This window comes from Ambystoma mexicanum, chromosome 8 (assembly GCF_040938575.1).
Source record: "Ambystoma mexicanum isolate Mex_15411 chromosome 8, UKY_AmexF1_1, whole genome shotgun sequence".
In the NCBI taxonomy this organism is placed as follows: Eukaryota; Metazoa; Chordata; class Amphibia; order Caudata; family Ambystomatidae; genus Ambystoma; species Ambystoma mexicanum.
In genome coordinates, this window is record NC_090929.1 from 595,710,826 (window position 1) to 595,736,966 (window position 26,141).

The 26,141-nt window shown below is 46.9% G+C and overlaps 1 protein-coding gene across 3 annotated transcripts in view; it reads right to left on the bottom strand.

Moving 5' to 3' along the window:
* Positions 1-26,141, bottom strand: part of PLEKHG5 (pleckstrin homology and RhoGEF domain containing G5) — a 1,536,154-nt gene that overhangs the window by 872,425 nt on the left and 637,588 nt on the right. The window contains exon 1 of one of the 3 annotated variants that reach the window (XM_069610303.1): positions 6,642-7,608. The exons of the other annotated variants lie outside the window; for them this stretch is intronic. Within the exon in view, the coding sequence (XP_069466404.1) occupies positions 6,642-6,725 (84 nt within the window). The 5' untranslated portion in view covers positions 6,726-7,608. Of the gene's footprint in view, positions 1-6,641; positions 7,609-26,141 lie in introns of those variants that run through there. 3 annotated transcript variants of the gene reach the window in all.

Sequence of the window (26,141 nt, forward strand, 5' to 3'; positions counted from 1 at the left end):
CATCAATCTCGTCCTCCGCTGCTTAGAGGGGCTGCAACCTACATGATGGCCCCTGGGCAGTGTACACAGGGGATGGACCCGAGAGGCTCTAGTTAGGAGAGACTGACATAGGGTAGATAGATGCTGGCCTGGCTCCCAAGTTCCCACTGTTACATGGCCAGAAGCAGGTTCTCCGACTACTGTAGGCCATGACTTGTGCTCACAGGCCCGGGACCCTCTGACATTTAATAGCAAACTTCATGCCCTCCAGTCTCCCCTATCACATAGTGTGCAACCTCTTCCCCCTCCCTGCTAAGTTCGCCACAGGGTCCCTACCGAGTCCACCCTGGTCTTTTCTGACCTCATGCATCCCACAGGCATAAAAGTACACACATGAAAGAGCATGTACAGGGCTAGTAATGCACTACTACCTTCCAGAAAGGCCTAGTGACACACAAAAAACAGATATCATGTTCCTCCAATTGAGGTCTCCGAAACATCTAAACAGTGAACTATTAGGCCCAAAGTTATAGTGAACAAATTGTTAGGGTTAGAATTAAAGTGACAACTTTTGTTCTGACCATAGCATGAACACGTCATTCACCTGCCTCAACCAGGTTTTTGTATAAGCTGATTAACCCTCTGGTACACGAGTTCCTTCCTGCTCAGCCATGCATAGCCTGACACAGGTAGGAGATGCCCTAGAACACAAAGTGCTGTGGTGAGGTTGTAGGATGAGTCCATTCAAAGTGGAATGTGGATTGCATGCGAAGTTAAACACAGCAATAGTACCAAAAACGCTTTGCACACGAAGTGTCTGCATTTCCCAGTTTCTGGACACTGCTGTCACCACCCACCCTCCCTCCCACGGAGGCATGCAGGTACGGGGGGCTTGGACCATTGGTATATGATTGCAGCACATCTATATGTGTGCAATCTGTTTAAGGAAATTGCTTGCCTCTTCCACAAACGTTTGTGAGGATGTACTTGGAGTGCTATAGTTTATGTCAAGCCTGTCTTAGACGAGGATGCGGTTAGACTGGCCTGGGTTGTCTTCGGTTCATACAGTACATTGTGTAATCCCACTGCTGCCCCTACATGCCTGGGGTGTGATGACATTTGCTAGGTCGCATGTCCTCACGGAGGACAGTGTTCGAAATGCCTATGCAGAATGAAATGGCCTACACAGACTTACGGTGCTCGGTCCGTTGTCAGCTTACACGCGTAATAAGAATATCTCGGAACTCCGTCGTGAAGATCGGACGTGATATAACCCAAACAGTGCTCTAAGCAATTGTGGAACATAAAGCTTGCTATACACGCAGCAAGACATGTCCCTAAGAGTTGACCCACGAGGACAGCAATGATATAAAAGTCAGCCTTCAGGCTGAAGCCAAAAGGTATGGTGAATGAACAGTCCTTTTTGGACTACATATCCATCTAGTTGCCAGAATGCTAGAAGATTTTTCCTCAACGTCTCGTAGCAATCACAGTAATATACAGATTGAAATATAAGAAGCAGAAGCATTGCATTTGGGAAGTAACATATACTTGCAAAAACCAGTTCCATTGTCCTGAAGACAACCTATATTTACAAGACCAACAACATTTCGAAAGTGAACTGTATGAGTCTAGTTGGCCGAAACATATGTCGACAAAACCAAAGGCAACTGTCATTGTTTTTTCCTTTCTCTCAATCCATACTGAGGGCTGACGGGTGTTTGATAGAAATTGTATTATCCATTACATCCTCAATTAATGTTGCACAGTAATATAGAGAGGCTGTATAGAAGAGATTAAAAGAAGAAACAGCCCCCTCTTGAGACAACGGTTGCATTAAAGTATGCGGGAATGATTATAGATATGATAGTTAAATCTTGATTCCCCCCTTTTTTTCCAACAGCCGTAGTTTACAAACTCGAATATGTTGGGTTGGTTTCTTGCTAAATCAGCATGTATTAACAGCGCACACTGCATAAGCAGAGATATCAAACGTAACTCTGCCAAGATTGAGGGGAGGGGGGATCCAAAATAGGCTCTCTGTGTTTATTTATCTACAAGTCTACGGAGCTAATACAGACATATGATATGAGAGCAATGTATTCAATGCCCCTCCCACATCACCAACGAAGACCCCCCACCCCCAAGACCGATGAAAACATATATACCCTAAGGGTTACTCACTGATAGAATAGTGACCATTTTTATAACAAACACCACACACTAAGTGTCTAAAGGCGAGAAAGGTTATGGGAGAGAAAGAGAGGACATCTCCTAGCCACATGTGTCATTTAATCAGTGCACCGTGAAGCGCTGTGCACCATTTGACACTCTTTCAGGGCACTAAGAATGAGAGGCACTAAGAAACGTTAGTGAGAAGAGAACAAGGACACGACGTTCACAGGTAAACAGATAAAAAGTTGCAGTCCTCTGCTGTTTGCTAGGGTGGCTAGACGGGTCCATGTCAACAGGACACCCATTTTACAGTGCTGGGCTTTTCAGATGCCAAACGAATGTATTCTGGGAGTAGTGGTCTTGTTTTACTTGAATTTAACAAATGGGATTTAAGTAACTGATCACTGGCGTCACTGATACTAAAGTTGTGTAGCATAGTGCAGGAACGCAAAGGGGGATTCCACCTGACATGGGACCACCTACTCCCCTTACTGGTAAGTCAGTTTCCCCTGTCAAAAGTTTCAAAGCAGCCTTGGCATCATTTTCAGTTTGGTCGTAATGTTAAATACACGTGGTATTTTATTTTATAATGCTGCCTACATTTAAAATACTGTGTACTTCTGAATTGCAGCTGCATGCGCTACTTACTGTACAGGTTACATAGAAAACTCTGACTGCGGTAAATAAGGCCTATTTAAACCAGGCTGTACTTACGATGTACCCATTAGGTAAATACCGCATGCAATCCCAACTCCTAATTAGGTGGCAGTTTGAAAAAAAGCAGTTTTTAAAACATAACATATTTTTACCTTTCTAACCATACTCACGAAGTGGCCCTATTTGTGTCTCAATTAAAGACAGTTCTTTTGAAATATAGCATTAACACTGATCTGTTCCGAACGGTCCGGATCCAAGTCATCGGGCCGAACAAAAGAAAGGGCCTTAACGATGGGGCTTGTGGATCTGGTCCAAGGCCGAGGGTGTTATTGCTATTAGCACCCAGGCTTTTTTTTTTTTTTAAACATGTTTTTATTTTCATTGTCATTTTCAACAACAGGACCATTACAGTATTGGTCACTTCAACAAAAGAAAAAGGAACCCTTGTATTATTTTCATACAACATATATATAAGGAACATAGAGAAGGGAGAAGTGCAAAGCGATGATAAACTTTGGTCCTGTGTTTCTAAATCCCCTCCCACTCCCTCCCCTGCCTCCCCCCTCCCCCCCTCCACTCGACATTATCGCTTTGTACACAACTCTAAACGAAAAATCGTGACCACTTTGGGCATTGCAGCATTGCTAGGGCACTGCAAGTTGCTACTGCAAGAAGAGGGCAAGCCCACACAGGGTTTAAAGTATGCAATCGCCCAGCGGCGTGGGGCATTGCCCTGGTTCCTTTGCTTGGCTGAGATGATAAGCAAGTGTTACTAGTCTGTGGGCTCCCAATATGTCGTGTAGTATTCAAGGAAGGGCAACCAAATCATTTCGATGTTTCTGCGAGATTCATTTATTGCTGCCGTTAGGCTTTCCATTTCATATATAGCGTGGGCCTTTATTAACCATTCTCTTTTCGATGGAAGGATTCTCGATTTCCATTTTACGGTCAGGCACACTCGGGCTGCTAATAGGAGATTGCGTGGTAAGTACATTAGGGATTCGTATGTTTCGTCATCTTCCGACTCTATCCCAAACAAAACTAGTGTGGGCGTTGCACCCAGGCTTTTTTAAGCAGGGGGCCTGAAAGCAATCAATTTGTTTGACTGAACGGGAGGCGTGCTTGCAGGTCCTGTTCATCCCAAAAAAATACTTGCACAACATGGCTGCCATGGGAATGGAAGGTGGAGCTCCATGCAGAGCCACTCTTCCATTTCCTTTGTGGCTCAGAATGCGGTAGAGGCAACGCTGATGTCGCAGCCGCCATAGGAATCAGGTTAGTGGGGTGGCGAGAGGTTCAGAGGAGCGAATGGAGACCAGAGGGAAGGGGAGGTACGGCAAGAGTTGGCAGCTCCAAGCTTGCACAAAACGCGGTCTCGGATCATGGGATTCAGCCCGAGATCCGAGCAAGGGGCTGCAGCACGCGCCCGGGCCGTTGTGCTAATGAATGGCCTACTAGGGAATATTTGTGGGGAAAACAGAAAATGGAGCTAGCGCGTGCTTTAACTTTGTCCCAGAGTGTGCCAGCTAGCGGGTATGCTCTGGCACAGGAAATAAGCTCCACTACCTGGGCCAGGGCGAGGAACCAAAATGTGCCCCTCCCCTGTTCAGGGCGGGGCGGCACTTTTGGGGTCGCTCTGCTAAATAGAGAGGAGCTGAACTGCGCCATTAAGGTGTAGCAGAGGCGCTCTATTTAAGTGATTAACTCGCAGCTCGCGCTGGAGTGGGCGAGTGAATCACGTGGGCCTTGGCAATCGAAGCAGCAGTGCGGCGACAGCTGTCAATGATATGCTGATAAGCAGCATTCTCTGTGAGTCGTCACTCTCCAGGCCTCGTCGTGTTTAACCCCTCTCTGTCCAGTGCACTTGCATCTTTCGACCAATAGTGCCCCTGGTCTGATATTTATTTTAATGGTGGCCTAAGCACTCATACCAATAGGAATGCACACAAGTGCCACGTAAGTTGGACGGGGTTACTGGCTTTAGATGTGGCTGCATACATATTGTGGGTGGAGATGAGAGGTGGGCGAGCTGCGGCAGCCACATCCCGGAACTCAGAACCAGATGTTCAGCTCCACAAGGGGCCGGAAAATACAATCGGCGTAAAAGCACTAGCGGGACTGAAAAGCAATGCAACCGCAGGCAAGCACACACCGAGCGAGCAAGCAAGCAAGCCTCGGCTCGGTCTGCAGCGTCACTCGCGTGCACGCGTCCTCTCGCTGCATGCCGCTGCTGCATTCGTGGGCGGGGAGTACTGCAGCTCGGGTGTGCGTGCTTACTACCTGGCAGGCTGCGTCAAATTCCCAGAAGGTGCGTGCACCACTCCCAAACCCATTCAATGCCAGCCCCTCCCGCCCCCATCACTCGACGACGTGCGGTCCATTTTCTTCATTGCCTGGAGAGCAGCACCCCGTCAAGAATAGCCTGTGATGGTGCCTCCAGAGGTGGCAGCGGCAGGGCTCCCCCAAACCGCAGCCTCAATGGTAGGGTTCTGCACATCCTCGCCCTTGACATGCACTCACAGTCGAACCGATCACACAGAAGGCAAGGTGGTATGGGACTGGAAAGGAGTGCTAGAATGGTAAACCGCCTGTTGGTAAAAGGACACACACAGAGTACTTTCATACAAGAGCAGTGAGTCGTTACTGCTGTAACCAGGTTCCCCACACCTGCGGAGAACGGGGCTATTCACAAAGGGATTGACGTTTGGAAAATGAAACGGTGCAGCGCCCTTCTCTACAGCTCCAGCGACAGGTCCACTCATTAACACCCGTGAGTTCTGTAGCTAGATATATTGTATAATGAAGAGAATTGCCAAACCGAATGATGGGTGCAGGTAAATGCAGAGGGATGTGTTAGATGGATGGATAAATGGGTAGATAGATCGATCGGATGTATAGTCTTAAGTGCTCTGATGACTTCATGCACCAGCCCAGCCGGCTATTAAAGTTTTACATAATCTGACTGCATTTTTTACACAGATAGAAAACCACGTTTAAACGCTCACAAACGAGGACCTGCAACCGAGCTTTTAACACCAACACCGCGGCGCCCTTTCATGCACTGCGACTTCACCGGAGCGTGGCAGCCATGTGTGCATGTGTTTTCTGTGCACGCCGCAGTGCCATGCCAGCTCTCTTGGGCCATGGCTCATCCAGAGTCACTGTGGGGCCCAGTAAACGCACACAATTGCAAAAAGCACCCAAGAAGCCGGCACGTACCAACAATGGCCAAGTGATCAACCATGGACAAATCGCGCTGGCCTGTTGCCCGTGTATTGCCATGCCCTAGCTGTGCCTCTGCGTGTATTCTGCATGCGCCGCATAGCGCCAACATGCCACCTTTCGAGTGTTTTGAAGAATCGTAAATCTAAGGAAAATAACAGCTACAATATAATGGTGCATTGCTGTCATGGGGTTTAAGAGATGCCCCGCCCAGCAGTTTATTTGCTGCCCTCTGGCAAATGGGGGATCGTTTCCAATCCCGGCCTAGGTACTTGACCAAATGTGTGATACTTGGCACATCATACCATGCCCGGTGCCTATAAATGTACATTGCACCACACAGCCTCCCAGCCCCCCCACACACTTCCTAATAACACAACCTGGTTTCAGTTATCTGCTCATAAAAAATGTGCCACATGCCACCCTGTCTGGCTAGGTTGGCGCTATAGGAAATGCGTAAAACATCCACGCATCCTCATCAAGAAACTAGACACTGGTTGAGCCTCGGAGCCACTCTCTAAACCAACACATTGAATCTTGTTTTTGAAATGAAAAGGTAAACGCGGCCCTGGCACGGATGCAGCAAGCCAGGGGGCACAGGCACTCACCCATTTGCAGCGGTCCTTATGGGGGTGCATTTCCGGGGGTCGTCTACTGGCATGCAGTCGCAAGTCGCTGGCGGCCTGCCTCATGCTCGCTCTCACTTCAGAGCATGGAATGCCCGCCCATTGTCATGGAAACAATTCCCAATGGAAGCCGTCTTGGGAAAGTTGAACGCTGCTGCAGAGTGGGCGCCGCTGCAGCCGGCGCATGGGGCTCGTCACGGGCAGGGAGTCCGGTCACTTGGCAGAGCCACGGTCCCCTACCTGGGTCTAGGTGTGCTGTCACGGCTCACTGCAGTGTCCTCCTCCCAGATGCGGGGGGGTGGGGGGTAGGGGGCTGGAATTAACCCTTCCAACGCCCCCAGGCCCAAAAGCGCCCCGGTGCTATATCACGCAGCTAGGACGCCCCCACACCGCGGTCACCTCACCAGTAGCAAGCAGCACCACGCTGAACACGCCCGCTTGTCACAATCCCCGAGTCTGGTAGAGGGCGGGAGGGATGTTGCCGTGGACCCCCAGCCCTTCTGGCACCGGTTCCCTAGGCAAGTTCCTAATGTACTTATTGGGATATGCGCCCTGACAGCCAGGCAGGGGTACGGGAACATACGTGGACACAAGAACCCCTTCAATCAGGAGGGCGGGTAATTAGAAGTGATCGGGCCTGCCCCCCCGAGGCGAGGCAGACAGCAGCAGCGTGCCATTCCTGCACAGGCAGCCAGCCGTCTGCTTCTGGATGGCGGAGCCTCGGTGCTGCTGCGAGCTTCCCTCCTGAAGCGGAATTAAAAGCAGCCAGGCGAGGGCTGCCATTAGCAATTACCGGAAGCTGCTGGTTAATCAGCGGGGCACTTACAGGCCAGGCGGCTGTGAGCGGCGGGGGGCGGGGAGAGTCCCAAGGGGAGCTGGGTGAGGAAACGACAAAGCGCTTTCACTGAAGAAGCGCTAACCCTGCGCACATCTCGGGGGAGGTTGTCTTGGATGTGGATGCCGGAGTAGAGGATGCGAGTCGTCGGAGGCTCGCGTAGAGGTTAGGTGTGCCTGTTGGGTGCAGCTCCCCCCATCTACACTAGTATCTCCTTATCCACCTGTCAGCAGTGCTGGAAATGGACCAAATAGACTGAGGGAACTCGCCCTGCCCATGCCTCGCACCCAGTGGTGGGGTTAGTAGATTGTTGGAGTTAGGGGTGGGGGTGGGAGGGGCGCAATTTTTCAGTAGTGTGGGCGGTTCTGATGGGCAGATTTAGGATGCTGGCTACTTTGCATAAAAAATGCCTTTTGGGTACGTAAGACTGGCCATCAATTTATCAAACAGGTCTGTAATAGTGCTTCAAACATGCATCCCTTCCGACCACATAGTGCCCACTTGCTATGTTGCTCGTTTCATCTGTCAGAATAGTCACCCAGACAGTAAAATCTGTGCAGAACATGAGACATAAATATAGCTTTGGACCGTTTCATTGCTTGAGTTTGGACTGTTCTGGTGAGTAAAGGATGACTTTCAGAGGCAGTTGGTAAATGTTGCACATGCACTGGCATTCGTACAGATTTTAAATGTACAGTGTTAAGGAGATTGGCAGAATTGCGGTGTAGACAGCTTCATCAACTTGGAAGGGTGGGTTTGGACCTCGGGTCTACACGGATTGGCGCTCCAGCAAGATGATTTTTGCAGAAGTGCAGTTCTGTCTTGTACCAGCCCCAATTCCTCCCCTGCATCATAGAAGTATTATACGGGAGACTTTGCTTTGGTACGTGGGATACATGACCGCCACAGCCGCCGCCTACGCTGGCAAGCACATTAGGGCCAGCAGACCATTCCTATCACCCAACAGCTGCCTCACCCTTGCCAGGGCCCTCATACAATCCAAACTAGATTACTGCAACAGACTGTACCTAGGTGCTAACAAATCCGTACTCAACAAGCTGCAGGTAATACAAAATAATGCCCTGCGCGCAGCCCTCAACATTCCTAGACGAGAGCATATCTCCGCTACTAGGAAAGCCTGCAAATGGCTATCCATACGCCAAAAAATTGATTTAAAAATCATCTGCCTCATGTACAAGTCCCTCAATCATCTAGCACCACCATATCTAGCTAATAAATTCAACATGCAACCTGCTACCAGATCCACCAGATCTTCCAACACTCTATGCTTGACAGTGCCCAGATTCCACCTAAAAAGAGCTGGAGGGGCAAGCTTCACAGAACTTGCCCCCCAACTCTGGAACACCCTACCTCTCAACATCAAAACTATCGAATCCTTCCAGATCTTCAGGAAGCAGGTCATCAGCTGGCTCCTAAACAAAGAATAGCCCCACTAACACCAGACCTTACACCCCCGTGCGGTAACTGGTTAGGTACTGTATTCACATTGATAATTGTATATTGTGTGTGTTGCATGTGCACTGTATATTGATAACTGTGTATATATATGTATATATTATAAGTATGTATGAAGTATGGAACGCAAAGATACTTCTTAATGCTGTAACCATTTTCTTAAGCGCCCTTCTACCCCTGGCTTTGGAGCGTCATACAAATAAAATAAACAAACAAACAAACATTTACCCACTCAGCAGAATTCCCCTCCATCTCCAAGCTGCACTTCATCAGTTATCAGCAGAATGGCTGTGCTGGCTCCTTTGAGCACCATTGCCTCGCATCAACACTGCGTTTGCGGCTACAAAATGATGGTTGCACTGTCTTGCCAAGCAGCTAGTCGGCAAGATGGAACAGGGGGCACACTGAGAAAGGCTGCCAGTGTGTTTTCTTACATGCATCAAGAAGAAAATAAAAAAAGCAGGGTTGCTTTGCTGCTAGCTCCACATTTCCACTTTGAAAAAGGACATATTTAGTGTTGAAAATGATGGCACCCTGATCCTCTGTTCATCTATTCAAACTTTACACAGTTCTGATCCAGGGAGATCCAGCTGTGCCCATCCACATTCAGATTGTGCTATAGTAAAAGAAAGCATTGTCACTGATTGACAGGCTGTGTCAGGCATGATCTGGGAAATCACCAGAAACTCTACTCTGAGCCGTACAGAAAAACACTTGACTTTTTGCTGAAAAGTGTCAAAAATAAACCCTTCACAAGAAACCCTAACTCTCTCTTTGCACATGTCACGTTCAGTGAACCTTTGTCTTGAACACATTGATGTGTAAGAGAGATTGACTAGGGCTGCAAACAATGTTTGGATTCCAGATGGGAGAGAAAACCGAATTTAAAAGGGACATCCCAGCAGAATTCACCACGTGTCAAAATATGTTGTTGTAAACATGAAACGGGCCTGTTTTAAAAGTACAATGTTGAATAAGGCCCTGTCCTTGCCTAGAAATGTAAGGGGCAGGGGTATGGGTAAAATCTAATATAATGTTTTATTTCAACAGACTTGCTTCTGCTTCAGAACAAAGTAAAATAAGAGATAAATGCATTGGCTGTACTGGGAAACCAGCCAAACAGGTTCCTGCTCTGTTTACTTGGACATTTGTGTGCTGGCAACAGGAGTAGCCTTCCCTCAACAGGAGCCACAATGAATTTCTGGGACACCTACGTGTTACTTTCTGCCCTTGGAAACTTTGAATGGCCAAGAGGAAGAAATCTCACATGCCCATCAGACTTTGTGGCTGGGCTCCACCTTGACACAATAGACTTTCAGGATACCTACATGTTACTTTGGAAGTGACACCAACCATTCACTCAAGCTGGGAAATTCCATGGCAACCCTGGGATAAACTGACATTGGGTGGCAGCCTGGAAGAAAATGGCCCCAGTGGAACGACAAAGGCCAGCCCATTTTGGCTCAAAAGACTATTTAATCGGTCTATATAAGTTTCAAAAGTGCACAACTGTAAAAATGTGCCATTTATGTCAAAACTGAGTTGTGGCAAAATTAACTGTGGGAGGGTCTGGGCATGGTAAACCCACATCATAAAGCTGATGTCATGTCTCTAAAAATCTAACCGGCTGACAGGAAGGCGCTAACAATAGACCCTGACTAATCAAGTTGTTTAGAGGCATGTCCAGCCAAAGCCTGCCCCCATGGTAAATCCTGTGATGTCACCCGCCTGATATAAGGTAGAGGCTGACAGAGACAAAGGACTCTCTTCTGAATTTGCCAGCTCCTGCGTATCCTGATATTCTACACTCATCTTGCCAGATCACAGATTCTACTGCCTGGCCAGAGTATAGCTGACCCTAGTCAGGCAAGACCATTGATCCAGAAACCCCACTAAAAACCCCAATAACAAGGGGGAAAAGCTGTGGTACCCTTTGGGAGTATCCTGTGACCAGACTGGCTTTTTGCCCCACCATCTGCATGCCAGCTGTGCCCTTGCTATCCATTGACCAGACAGGCCCAGCTGTTGTTCTGCTAGGAGAGTCCGCCGCTTTGCTGTGACCAGAGCCTTTTGAGTCCAGAACCTGGTTGGCTGTCCCAAATCCCAAACTCAAGAGCGAATTGTGAGTATTTCCCCATCCCATAGCAACACATAGCTTACCCCATCTTGATAATTTGTCTCTGTCCTACTCTCTAAGTAATCCTATCCATACCCTGATAAGTTGTTTAAACTGTTCAAATTCTCTGTGCATCCCGTCCTTGATTCTAGTGTTAGCTCCACCCTTCCATTCACTTCTATCTTGTAAGTCCTTAGTAACATTTGATTAAATAAATTAATTTTCTCTAAAGAAAAGGGGCACACTGCGTGAAGGGTTACAACTGCAGCGTAACTTTTCTATTCACGGGTGGCATTCCTCTTTTCTGGCCATTAGATCTATTGTACATGAAATTTGTCTTTTCTTTCCAAACCAATTTTAACTGCTTTAATTTCCCCAAAACCGAATTTCTTTCACCTTGAAAATAAATATCATCCAGTTCTTCAGCTATAGCCATTCTTTCACCTTCCTATTGTCCCTGTAATGTGCATCTATCACCCAGCCTAAAAACCGTATTCCAATTCTGTGTATTTCACCCGTTTTTCTTAAAAAAAACATTTTGACATTTAAAACTGCAAAAAGAGAAAAATGCAACTTTTCAACATGTGATTTTGGCTGCCCTGTGTTCTTACTTTCAACTTGTTTTTTGAACTGTATGTCTTTTGCTTGATACCTTGCCTTGTAGTTGCTAATACTTTTACATTCCTGATACTGTGATGAATCATATTTACCTCATTGATTTAACTGCACATTAATTGATTATTTAGCGATTCTGAGAATTATATACTGCAATTGCAAAGGTTTTAAAACATGGTTTTGCCTCCCATTTCGCGAGGGAAGGTTGGATTCTAATTCTGTTTGTTGCCCAGTGTCCCTGACTCCCCGTTGCTTCTTTATATCCACTCAGAATTCAATAAATAGGGGTTTGAGAGAGCATTGCAGGGGGAAATCCTAACTCGGGTGTTATCTACCTGAACTGTAAAATTGCTCCTATTCATCTGTGCTTTGGATATGTTCTTGTAGAAGGTTAACCAAGTGTATTTCATCTATTTACATTGTGATTATCAACCCATTGGTGATAAAATTGTGTGATTTCTTTTGAATTTTAAAATAAATAAATATTGCATTTCCACCAACTGGCCTGGCTCATGGTCCATTGTGACCCGGGGTATTTGTAAAAGGGGGTGTGAGGCGGGTTGGGTGCCAGCTCGATCTGATTTCGCAGAAAATAAAGTGAAAGCATTCCAATTGAGTGCTACTTTCAAGGCTAAGGGCGAGGGTCCTGATCCGGTGTGTGATGCCCAATTGCAATTTTTATTACAGGTACCACTGTAGTAATGAAAAGTTAAGTTTGGCGAGAGTGAGCCGCAAATAGAGGAAGAAACCAACGTAATGTTATGCCGGGCATTCCATCAGGCAGAGCACTCAAGTGTCTCATGGCCACAGCGTGAGAAGGGTGCCCAGTCCAGTTTTTACTTGGAATTCTGGTATTTGTAGTTTTCCTATCTTTCGAAAAGGGAAAAAAAAAACACAAGTTCCATAATAAGAAGCAAGTATCCCTTATTACCTGAGGCTGAGAAAGTGGCATAGAAGCTTTTGGGTAACTACTTGGGCTGATACCTGGTGGAAGAGTGTATGCAAAGCTGGTGGAGGGGAAACCAATGCTTGTGAAGTATTCCCTGAAGTAGAAAACAAACAACCTGTGGTACAACAGACTGCTGAAGATTGAAAGGAAACAGTCCTGTGAGCAGAAACAGGTTGTTCTTGTGGTAGTCAGACCGACTGAACAGGCAAAGAGACTGCCCCTTAATACATTAAAAGGAAGAGTGCCTTGCCTACCCGCAGAGGTTGAATGCCTGGTTTAAAATCTACCTAAAAGTCATAAATACTGAAGCAGTAGTAGTTAGACTTGAACTGTGGCAGTGTATACAATTGTCAGTAGATGTCACATCAAAGTGCTTAAAGCAGTATTGTGCTATGAGACCAAATAAACTATTCTTACAGTACCAACAAAAAGAGTGTGGTGGTTGGAAGTTGAGAACATCCTGACAAACCAACGGTAAAGTTGTGACAGAAGAAGTTGTCAAGAAGTTTATATTATGGACATTCGAAGAATAGCACACTTTGTTTGAACTGTGGCAATTTACCTAGAAGTAGAGGCCAGTGATCAGCATAACCAGGATTACCATTGGCGCTATTTTCCTTCCTGGAAGCTGGAAGGGGATCTTTTTATGCTAGGATAAAGAGTGCCTACCAGTGGATTTATTTTGTTTGGTAAACCTTTGGAAGTGACTTTGTAGCCTGGGGAAGGGATTTTACCGGGGACAGGAGAAGGCCCTAGAAGATATTGGGCCTCATTACGACCTTGCAGGTCTGGATAAAAGGGTGCCGGTAAGCTTACAAGCACCATTGTTTCCAGACTGGCATATTACAGATCTGCCTGCCGGAGCCGCTGTGCCTGACAGGTCTGACCCTGCCGGGCTTTGCAGCCACGGTAGGCAGACTTGTCATGGTAGCACCGGCACTGTTACCAGCGGCGCCGGTGCTTCCACGTCCCCACTCCCATAGTCATATAGGACTCTATGGGAATGGGGACTTACATTTCACCAGCACCTGACTTTCCGGGCCGCTGGGGTTGTAATTTCCCGGTGGCACCGGGAAGTCAGGCGCCGGTAAATATTTATGGGTCCAGTGGCAATCCGCCGGTAGCAACGTCAGGGTTACCGCCGGACCCGTAATGAGGTCCATTGTGTTGATATTGTTTATAATGTGTTGCTATATAATTTTCTTTGTGTTTTTGTTGTTTAGAGTGAGGACCAGTTTACCCACACAAGAAAATGTTCCCTGGTAGGGAATTCCTCTGTAGAGTAGGGCAAACAAGGTATTATTTCATGATATTTTCTGTAATAAAATGGCCTATTTTGAGAAATCAACAAGCAGTTTTCAGCCTCGCATTACTGACCCCTCACACTGGCTTTTAACATCTAAGATAATATCTAACATCAGATCTTTGCTCGCAAGAGATTACTGGACACTTAAAGCAGCTTTTGGAAGAGAGAGATATACTGATTTCATTGCTAATCCATACATTAGAACACTATATATGAAATTCCGTTTTGTAACACTCCCCATCGCTAGTGTAGCTCTTAAATGGAATAAAGGGGCTGAAGTAAAAATTTGAGAAGCTACAATATATTACCTATTCTAAGGTAAGGAAATATACGGTTGACTAGAGATGCAATAGCCATGTGTAAGTCCACCTCTTATGATATTGTCAGAACCAGCTTTTATGTTACCCAGAACATGGGCCAAAACAAAATCTATGACAAATGTTTAAACTGGGGTTTTTACGCAGTGCGTATTGTAATGAAAGACCAGAATGCATGCAGATTCATCGACATCAGATATTTGGATGGAAATGATTTTGAGTTACTGATGTCATATTAACAATTTTAAATATTCATGACCTCTTTCATTGCTGATAAACACTGTTTGCTAATTTTTAACCATTTTGTATGTTATTAACTGTATACTTCTCTTCTTTTCTCTATGGATTGTGCTAAAGTGTATTTTACATGCATGTTTTCTTGTAAGGCACATGCTGAATAAAGCAACATGGAATGGAAATGATGACACGCCAGACATGAGGCTGAGCTTTGCCTGTGAGGAATTTAAATACTAATTGGTTCTAAATAAGCACCCTTTCAACTTATTGACATGAATAATACTCATGTATTCCTTGCCTACATGACCTGCTCATTAGCTGTTCTGCACCCGATGAAGACTTTTCTTCATTAAGTCTGCCATTGAAAATGTAAAACTTGATTATTTCCATCAGGATGCAACTATCTTTGACTAAGGGACTGGATTTCAATAAAGGAGTACGACCTTTATTGGTTATCCATTAACCCATATTGCGGTTCCTGATTACGGCATTTATCTTTTCATGACTTATTTGGATGTTGCTGTTGAAACTGGTTTGCCATGAATTGTATCTGAAACCAAGGATAAAAGTATAAATAAAGAATCATCAATTATAAACAATTGATTTTTGGATATTGCAGTGGGATGTATCAATGGTCATAACCACTTAGTGTTTTCTGTATGTACTATTGAATGTTGATTTATTTGTTGATGATTGAGTGCGATACGTTCCGGAAGTGTGAAAAGACTTGATGATTAAATTCTACTCATGAAATAGTCTATTAATGTAGATGATTTTTTAATATACACCATTGAAGAAGTCTGTGTTACAAGGCTAGATTTCGTAGTGATACATTCAAGAAACAATTTGATTATATACATCTGGGACTATAGTATTGTTATTATTGGGCGCAGACCTAGCTTTGAAAGGTAATGGATCGCTTTACAGAGTTATACAACAATACAGATACATAACAGAGTGCTTTTCAGAGGTTGCAACAGAACAGATATACAGCGGGGGGTGGGATACAGAGAGGCACAGTGGAGGTGTCCAGCTGTACCGGGTGGCAGGGAGGAAAGGGGCAGGCGGCAACTAGCGAGTCAGGTGGAGGGAGGGCGATGTGATGGCCTAGGTATTGAGGTGGAGAGTCTGCTTGAGTACTTTTCTGAATTGTAGGAGCATGGGGGAAGAGTCTGATGCTGATGGGGAGGAGGCAGAAGAAGCTTTTTTTCTGGTCATTTCCTTTTTGCAGTGGCAGATTTCAAGTCTGTGCTTGTCCTGGCTTCTGGTGGTTCACTGTCTGCCAGAGATGCTGATTTTCTTCACAAGGTAGCTGGGTGACTTGAGGGCGACTTCCTTTTGGATTATGAAGCAAGACATGAAGGTGATTTGTGCATGCAGTGGGAGCCAGTGTATGTTGATGAGGGCCGGGGAGATGTGGTTGTATCTGTGTAGACCCTTGATGAGGTGTGCGGCCGGGTGTAGGACACTTTGCAGGGGCACAAGGGAGGACGACGGGAGGCCTTTGCGGAGTGAATGGCCCAAATCCAGGTGGGGTAGGGCCAGTGCTTAAATGGTGGATCGATAGCTGCCCAGAGGGACAAAAGGCTTGACTTTCCACAGAAGGGAGAGCTGATGCCAAGCTGTTTGAGTTTCCTTAGCTATGAGTGTCTTGAAGGAGAGGTGTTCATCGATGTGGACCCTGGGAGACTTCACACAGGAGATCAGCTTAGGTGTGAAGGCCTCAGAGTTCATGGTTGATAGCCAGGTTTGTATGTCTGGGTGTTTGGTGTTGTTGGTGATGAGTAGGAATTCGGTCTTGGAGGGGTTGAGCTTCAAGTATGTGCTGGACATCCAAGACTGGATCAGTAAGATGCAGGTTTTGAGCCTATGGATGTGCTTGACTGGGTCAATCTTAAGGTATAGCTGTGTGTCATTGGCATATTGGTGAATGTTGTGTGTGGCTATGAGGGATCCGGCGGCTCCCTGTATAGATTAAAGATCACTGGGGAGAGGATGGAACCCTGCAGGACTCCACCGGTGACAGGCAGCATTGGCGATCTACAAGGGTCCATCAGAACAAACTGCTGGCGGTTGGTGCGGTTGGACTTGATAAGACAAGGTTGCTGATCCCCATACAGCGATGTACGGTGTCTGTAAGCGCCTGGTGGTCCACTTTGTCTAAAGCGGCCAAGAGGTTGAGTAGAACCAGGAGGCAGAGTTGGCCGTCATCAAGGATGTCTAGGGCATTGTTGACCACCTGTATGGTTGCTGTCTCCGTGCAGCATCTGGGGCTGAACACGGATTGGTATTTGTACATATTGTATTAATAGATACAAAGGTCATTGGCTGAGACTGGAAAAAAAATCTTTCAGCAACTGAGTCTCCCACCCCACACTTATTCCCACCAGGATGCAGGAAATGTTGTCGTTTTTTTTTTTTTTCTTTCTTTTGCCAAATGGTGATGTTTCAACCCAAGAAGTGAAATGCATTTGCTACATGTGCAAAGGTATCAAGTGAATATTATAAGTAAAGCTGTCGATGAGGTCGATCCATGACAGGCCCAGTAAATCATTACATGTAGCTGATTTAATGGAATATCGTGTGAAAGGATTGGACTGATGTCTGACAAATCTTAAAGTCAGGTGAGCGCTTACTGTTGTGTTTGTCGTTTGTTTGCACGCTAGAGAAGACTCTGAACATAGGAATTGAGAACAAAAGACGACCTATTAAACAGCATAATCAAAGATGATGAATCAAGGGAAGGGTGGTCCAGAACACCTGGAGGGCTCCAAGGTGCAGAGCACTGCAGCCAGAGTATCCCCACCTTCTCCACAGATGAGTTGCAAGAACAGTAATCATCAGGCGGAAAATGTCCTTGAACCAGCACAGCCTCTAGAAAACGATCCAATAATCACCGGATTGAGTTCACCGAGTGCTCAAAACAGTTACCGGCTGAGATGGCAGGTCCGATCTGCACAGCTCAAGAGGAAAAGCCTGCAAGACCATACCAATTCAGGTTGAATCACTGCGGCACAAGCATTTCTCAAACTGCCAGTAATGTCATCAGCACAAGACCAACAAAGAATAAATGTTGGGGCTGACCATACTGGGCTGGTCTTCAGCTAAAAGCATGCACTGTGAATCTCAAATGTCCTGCATTAATAAAGGACTTCGCTTTGTCTGATTTAAAGTCATTTGTTATCAATGCTTAAGGTTTCAGGAAGTTGCATTTCTAAGTGTCTGTCCAACAAAATATTTCCTGGGTTTATTGGGTGCAAACAGACAACCAACATTTGATACGCATCTTAAGACAGCATACGATCACAGTCCATCGTGCAGGCATGGAGCACTCAGCAAGTTGCATCATAGAACGGTTGTGCGATCCTTGGAGGGTCTCGCTGCATGACATTTCAGGTGGCACTAGATGTGTTTGCCCCTCCCTCCTCCTACTGGCACACACTAATGGAGAGCCAGTCTTGCCTTCCATTCCATCCATCCATCAGCTGAGACGCACATTTTATTTGAGTCCCGCTGCCTGTTGCTTGTTTGGGCATGCTAAAGATAAACTTTAAAAAACGTATAAAAACTTCGGTGAATGCAGCTTTGAATTCAATACTCCACGGGAATGGAATGCCCTGCCCTTGAATATCAAAACATCTCAAATGGTTACTATCTTTAAGAAACCTGTGAAGACACTATTGTTTAACCTACCCGAATAGGATCCCTCTCTAGCTCACTGATGCTTCTTCTGTCTCATTTTCCTCTTGGAGCGCTCTGAGGCCTATGGACATGCAGTGCCTTATGAGAAATAAATAAATAAATAAATAATGGAGTGACTGCATTGCATTACAGATTAGCAGCCAGGAGGACATGCTCAGCCAATCCGGCTTCTCTGAAGCCTGTCTGTATTCACCAGTGCAAGCCGGTGTTCATAGCAGCTTGTGAGCTGGCACCCCACCCAGTTGCCACCATTAGCAAATACCTAGCCTGCTCCAGTATCAGGTCCCCCGATTTAAAAAAAAAAACGGGAGCTTGGGCCTTTTTACCAGAATAACACCGGTGCTCATGACGATACAATGTGCATTGGAGTGCTGACCATCCTACTAAAGGCACCGCCGCCAGTGCTTCATTTGTAAAAAAATAAGTGCCAGTGCCCAAAAAATATTGGCCCCATAATGCCGGGCGTGGCGCTCACTGAGGGCGTGGTGCCGCCCTCAGTGCGGGCGCGCCTGCCGCGCCAATTCAGTGCTAGACCTACCTAGATCGGCCCACCACCAGCCCATCACACTGCTGCTGCTCCATGTCACATGTTTGGCGCTGCAGCAACTGCTGGCACAGGCTAGTAGTAAATACTCAACTAAGGCATGCTCCTCCTGTAACTGCGCCTCGATGCCCCCGGGCTGTGTAAGCACTTTAAAAATGCAAATAAATAAAAAAGCATTCTGTTTCAGTCACTGTTGCACTGTATTTGTCTCTACCCCTTCTGCCCCATCTGGCAGTCAGTTAAATACACCAAGTATTGTTAATCGGTTACCTCCAGGAAGAGCACCCTCCCCTCAGCTCGTTCTTCAGTCACCTCATCCAGGTGTTTTGTGTAATAAATTTACTCTCAAGCCCTTATCAGTCATCACATCTCATAAATGCATCCCCCATTCACCCTTCCTTCAAGCATGAGCATGGTGGTGTAATACTTGGAAAAAGTAATTTCTGCAAGACATTGTTGTGAAATCAACAGCCTGTGCTACTTCTGCTTTAGGGCCTCTTTCCACCTTAACACATATTAAAAAACTAAATATGTTTTGTCACCCAATATTCAGGAGCCAGAGGAGAGTGCATATTCAGATATATCCTTCCTACTGACATGTTCTTGACATACTTCACTAAACTGCGGGTTGTAACAGACCCCCACCTCCCTATCTGAGAATTCCTATCTGAGGATTGCATGTGCTCTCATTCGGAGCACATGCTTGGAGTGTATTGTACCCAGGTTAAGGGCCACATCCGGTGTATAAACCACACATCAGGATAGAAAACATCTGCTGGAATTATGTAAAAAAATGACAGCAAAAGACGGTTGAGAATCATACACGAATACTCAACTAGTGCTTTTATTTATGACGACAGAGTAGTGGGCATGTGCACAATGTTTATCCCGTCTAGTTTCCATGTGTGTATCTTTAAGCCTGAAATGAAGTGCAGCTGGTTTGGTTTCGGCCCAATACGTGCACCGTTTCGGGTCCCCTCGCTGAAGCTTGTTTATGAACTAATGAGACCGATACCATTAAAAGGAAGATCGGAAACACCCAGGCAAAAATTCACAGTTCATGTTTCGCTTAGATGAATGCTGGACTGGGGCATACAATTGTCTTAAGTCGGGCTCGATACCAAAGAAAAAGTGGCCAAAGTTGCAAACGACAATTCATTCCTTTTGTGACAGACACTTGTGGGACCGAACTGCCGCCCGTGCCCCGCCCGGTCCTGGGCTTTGCCCTGCCTTGCCTCATTCACTTAGGCTACCTTCTGTGGGGCCACCACTGCCATGGCCATACTGAGCCTGATGATGACGGCGCAAGCGGCCCCACGGAAGGTAAGATTTTAAAAGAAAAAACATATATTTGGGCGGCTGTGGCCCATCACTTTCACAGTGATGGGCCACAGCCGCCACTCAAAATAAATTATTTCTTTTAAAACCTACCTTCCGTGGGGCGTGGCCCCAGCCACCGGCCCCACGGAAGGTCAGGTTTTTAAAGAAAAAAGTAAAAAACATACTTTTGGGCACAATCCACGGGCCCGGACGCCCGCGGCAGAGTCATCCGACTCAGTCTGCGGCAGCCGGAAGCCCCTGGTCACAGAAATTGGCCTGGGCCTGGCACTGACTGCAGTCAGCAACACACTGCACACAGGTCACACAGACAGAAGCCCGGGCGTGGACAGGCCCCTAGTGGCCCCGACCTGGGCCTTCCTTGCCTGATCACTTGACTGTGACAGGCTCAGGCTACACCGCACGCACCAACAAGTGATTTACCTGCTTTGCCAGCTGGGACTTGGTCTCCTATCGGGGCCTCAGAGTGCGGGGGGGGCGGGTGCGCACACTGGCACCTGCACAAATGAAAAAGCAGGCAGAGGGGGCCACAGGAAGTGACTAGGCCGCACCACGCAGTGCAGCAGGGCAGGCTCCCTCTCTCACAAGTCAAGACCGCCTCTTGTGGCAACAACAACACGTCACCATGTAATTTCACTGGCTCAGAAGAACAGCCAATGACAACTGCACATTCTGTGTTACTATACAGAAAGTATCAAATACGACATAGTAACAACAGAATGGTAGTTTTCATTGACTGTTGTTTGAAACAGTTTGTTGTTCATTGCTATTGCTGGCCCGTCCCAGGCACAGCCAGCCATGGCCTGCAACCTGCAAGCAAGAGATGGATCGAGATCAGAATGACAAATCCCAATGATTTATAATCGAAGCAAAGCAAAGTGGAAGAACAAACAAAGCAATTGCACATGTGTTGGCCCTGCATGAGTTCCGGTGCCCAAAAAAGAGTGCCGGTGTTGGGCACTGGCAACCACCCCCACAAATTAAGCACTGACCGCCGCCCAACACACGGGATTGCACAAGCTATGGCAAACATGGCTGGCGTTTTCCTGCTGCCAAGCACATCATGTAATGAAAAGCATGCTTGCATTCATCGTCTGACTGTCTACTGCAGAGCGCACACTTGCCCTGATCACCAGTTTCTGCCAGTGCTTTCAATGAGCCAGTCCTACCCGGCACTCAGTACCTGCACTTCTTAGTTTTGAGAATATGAGTACCTGCACTAATACCAGTACTCAACTATGTGGTGAAGGACTAGGCTCCTGCAGCCTTTGCTGTGGAAAGCTGAGGCCCCCTTCCTCGTCCTCCTCTCTCCCCCACCCACAGTATTCATAATGTCTTCTTCAGGACCCACCCTGCAGAACAGAAAGAGATCCTAACATACAGCACACTAGGTGTGGACCACCTTTGGCCTAACATGTCTTTAAAGCTCACCCCCCTGGGGTCCATTGACAGTTTTCATATGAAGCACAGACTGATTTGGAAAGACTGGGCAATTCCTTTTTTAACATGTTTTCTTGTTACCAGCAGTGCTTTTTTTAAAAAATATGTAAATGATTGAGTAATTGGAATTGTGATTAAACATTGAGGACTGAAAACTCACATGCAGGTCCAGTCGCCTACCAAATTCCTTATTATTAGACAATTCTTGTTTTTCACAGTGCTTAAAGTTTATTTTAAATCACAATGAGCACTATTGTCAGGAGTGGCACTCTATTAAGAGTGGCACAGGACACCCAGAAAGGGTTTGGGTGGTTGTGCCAAATAAAGTGGACAGATAAGAACACACACAGCGGAAAGGAAAGAGAACGAAGAGTAAGCAAGAGTAGCAAGGGAAAAGATACAGAATGAATACCCTCTTGGGATGTATGCAGATATAGGAAAAGAGTATTCCACGAAACTTGGAAATACTCTAGCCTTCTGCACAGTTTGCTATAACAGAGGCCCACGCTGTTTGCTCATGACTTGGAACAGCAGCTCTGGGTGTCTGTAATGTAGAAACAGGACAAGGGAAGGGGCAGAGGTTGACTGATGGGAACCAACAGACAAGCCCTGTACAAAAGGGTCTACAAACAGTACAAGAGAAGATACTACAGACAAATCCAGGAAAGGAGGTGATAGAAAACTAGCAGAAGGAAATGAAAGGAAAGTCGTGTAACAGGATAGGATAGCAGAGGACAGTAAGGAACAAGGTTGAGAGCTCAGAGGAGCAGGAAAGCAATGAGTAAGCCCACAGGAGTAGGACTGTAAGGTAGAACGCCCAGAGGAAAAGGGCTTAGGGCAGCAGAGTAAAGCAGACTGCACGGCAAGGATCCCGTAAGGGCCGGGCAGTAAGGAGTGAACCCTGAGGGACAGGGCCGCTGAACGTAGAAGGTAGCAGAGGAATGTAGAGGGCTGCTAGGCCGAGAACCCAGCGGAAATGGTAGGTAGTAGGCAGCGGAGCGTGATAAGCTGCAAAGTAGGAAGGCCCAGAGGACAAGGGCTGTAGGTAGCCAGAGTGAGGTAGGCTGCAGAGCAGGGAGCCCAGAAGACAAGGGCTGAAGGCAGCCGGAGTGAGGCAGGCTGCAGGGCAGGGAGCCCAGAGGAAAAGGGCTGAGTCTGGAAAGCAGCAGAGCGTGATCAGCTGCAATGTAGAGGGTCCGCAGGGCAAGGGCGGAGGCTGGAAGGCAGCAGAGCATGATCGGCTGCAATGTGGAGAGCCCGGCAGGGCAAGGGCGGAGGCTGGAAGGCAGCAGAGCGTGATCGGCTGCAATGTGGAGAGCCCGGCAGGGCAAGGGCGGAGGCTGGATGGCAGCAGAGCGTGATCAGCTGCAGTGTGGAGAGCCCTGAGGAGCAGGGCTGTGAGGCAGGGATCCTGGAAGGCTATGGCTGGAGGCAGCAGGGTGGAGCAAGCAACAAGGCAGGGTCCAAGTAGGAGTGAAGGTAAACAGCATACAAGATCCGTAGGAAGACGCGAAAGGTGGAGGAAGAACTCTCAGATGCAAGAGGCTGAGCCACTGCAGGCAGCAGCCTTTATACTGCCTAGCCCAGCACAGGGGCAGGCTAATTGGTTGCACCTGGCGAAGCACACCTGCAGGCAATCGGCCACCTCCCTTTCTGTTCCTGGGCTGGTGGAAGCAGGGCAAGTCCCTAGGGCTTCTGGGGGGTGTAGTTCCTTTGATAACCAATAGGAACAGCCAGGAATCGATGCTTGTAGCTAGGTGCATTATGGTATGCGTAGTTTGTTGGAAATAATAATAAAGCACCAAAGTCTCACAAATGGGAAATAAAGTTCCCAAAGTAAATATAGATGGATCCAAGAGTCTGTTGTAACTAAATGATAAACATATAGTCCAAATTGAGCGTAAATGGATGCGCCCATGGCGCAGGCATGACAGTATGCCCCTCTCCAGGCCCCTCTCCAGGCCCCTCTCCAGACTCCCTGAAGACCGACCTATAGGAAGAATGTCTGTCACACCGTACAAGAGTCTTACTCCAAAAAGGCACATCATGAAGCACCAGAAACGGGTTGCAAGGTGAGAGTCTTGAATGACGGAGATAGTACCAAAGTTCTGAACTTTTGATGTAGAAATCAGAATAGACGAAGTCTTTGGAACACAGACCCCAACTGTGTGTGCATGAAGAGAGGAACTGCGAAAAACTGCTGCAGGCTCCATGATAGATTTTGCTTTGACGGGCAACAATATGGTGCTGGAAAGTGGAGCCATAGGTACAGCAGAGTTGGTAGCTTTAGGAAGGCTTTCCAAGACATCCGGAGCAGCAATGACAACGTTAGGGTTAGCCGCAGAGAGTTCAGGAGTCACAGCGGCGGTTTTCCCATGATTAGTAGACAGTTCAGAGGTAACAGCAGCAGTGAGATCTTGAATGGCTGTAGAGAGTATCAAGGCTGTAGCAACTGGGTGTGTGGGTGTCATGAGAGAGCCAGCGGGCTGGAACGCACCTGAGACTGGTAGAGTAGAGTCTGGCAGTCTCAGTGCTATAGATACACCAGCAGGAACTACTGGAGCAGTAGTCTTAACAGAAAAACCCTTCGCTGACTTTGCAACAGTTAGCATGGCGGATGTAGGATCAGGAAGAGAAGGTGCTGAGGGATCAGGTTGTGTAGCAGAGGATTCTGCTGCAGCGAGCACAGCTGCGAAGGAAGTAGAAATCTGGGCATCGGGAGCATCGGAATTAGCAGTAGCTTCAGGAATCACAGTAGCTATAGCAACCTCAAGATTTGCAGCAGAGACTTGAGGAGTCTCAAATGTGGCAGGGAGTTTAGGAACCACAGCAGCAGGAAGATCATGAATTGCAGTTGGAAGTTCGGGTGCTGTAGCAGCTACAGACAGTTCAGGTGTTGCAACTATTGGTAGATCGGGTACCACAACCACTGGCGATTCAGGGGGTATCGAAGAAACTGAAGATGTTGATTGCTCAAGAGTGTTGTCTGATAGCACAGCCACACTTTGGCAAGCCCCGCTTGCCACTTCAGCATGCTCGGTGTGAACTGCGCCAGTCTCTTCAGCTGCCATTGTCATTTCAGAAGAGGTTGTAAGTGTGAGTACTGGACAATAGGCAAGGGTGAGGGCGGAACCACCCTTTGACTCAGAGGGATTTCCAATCAGAAGACCACCCTTGTTTTGTGGTGTAATGGCTGTGTGCGTGATTTGACCCACCGGAGGAGTTAATTCTTTTCTGTCAGTACAACAACCTGAGTTTCTGTGGCTGGAAGGTGAAAGAGCTGTGTCAATCTTTAGAAGGGATACATATGCTATATTTAGGTCTTCCATCTGCTTGGTATAAGTCTGTATACTTTTCTGTATGGCAATTCCAGGCCTTATCATGTCGATCTCTAAAGATAAGATGTCCAGTGTTGGACATAGTGTCAGATGGTCTGGTGACTTGTGTGCCTTCATAAGATTCTTATAATACAAATAAACAAAGTCATCATAGAGGTCTTCGGTCTTTCTTTTAAGGCGTAGGAGTTGTTCGTGTAGCAGGTAAGTATCATTAGTTTGATCTAAAGCTTTAGAAGCTGGTGTGGCAGAGAATTCGGTTGTAGCAATGGGAAGACTGACCTTAGGGCTATTGTGGTTAGTAGATACAGTGGAAGCATTAAGACAACCGATGGTTAGTATAGGTCTTTTGTACCCAGGACCAGATGCACAAACCTCAGGATAATGACTGCCTTGTCCTGTCAAATAAGGGTTTCCAGCATTCTGGGGAGCTTGCCAAGCCGATCTTGCGCATATCACTCTGGCAACAGCGTATTCTGGTTTAGAGTCTCCCACAATGAGTGCTAAATCCTTGACTGTTGCGGTGTTAGAAGTCTTGTCAGAAGACGCAGGAGTGTTTTTCACTGTTTGGTTTAACAAGATCTGTAAGAATTCATTATCTTGCTGTAGCTCTGCAACAGATAAGGACTGCGGGTCATAGTCACAAATGTCATAATAATTGTACATGGAAGAAGGGTCAGCTAGCCAGTGAGTATAGTACCGTGCTTGTAAATCTTTGTTTACTAAGGCGAGACTGTCCTTTAGACTAAGGTTCTTGTTTGCTGTCTTTAGGGAAACCATAGGTTTATGCAAAGGTTTCTTAACCCGAAAGGAACGCATCTTTGTTCTGTGTGTGCCTTTCCGGCCTATGGAACAAGACATTTTTGGCTCTTGCATTCTGTCAGGAGTGGCACTCTATTAGGAGTGGCACAGGACACCCAGAAAGGGTTTGGGTGGTTGTGCCAAATAAAGTGGACAGATAAGAACACACACAGCGGAAAGGAAAGAGAACGAAGAGTAAGCAAGAGTAGCAAGGGAAAAGATGCAGAATGAATACCCTCTTGGGGTGTATGCAGATATAGGAAAAGAGTATTCCACGAACCTTGGAAATACTCTAGCCTTCTGCACAGTTTGCTATAACAGAGGCCCACGCTGTTTGCTCATGACTTGGAACAGCAGCTCTGGGTGTCTGTAATGTAGAAACAGGACAAGGGAAGGGGCAGAGGTTGACTGATGGGAACCAACAGACAAGCTCTGTACAAAAGGGTCTACAAACAGTACAAGAGAAGATAC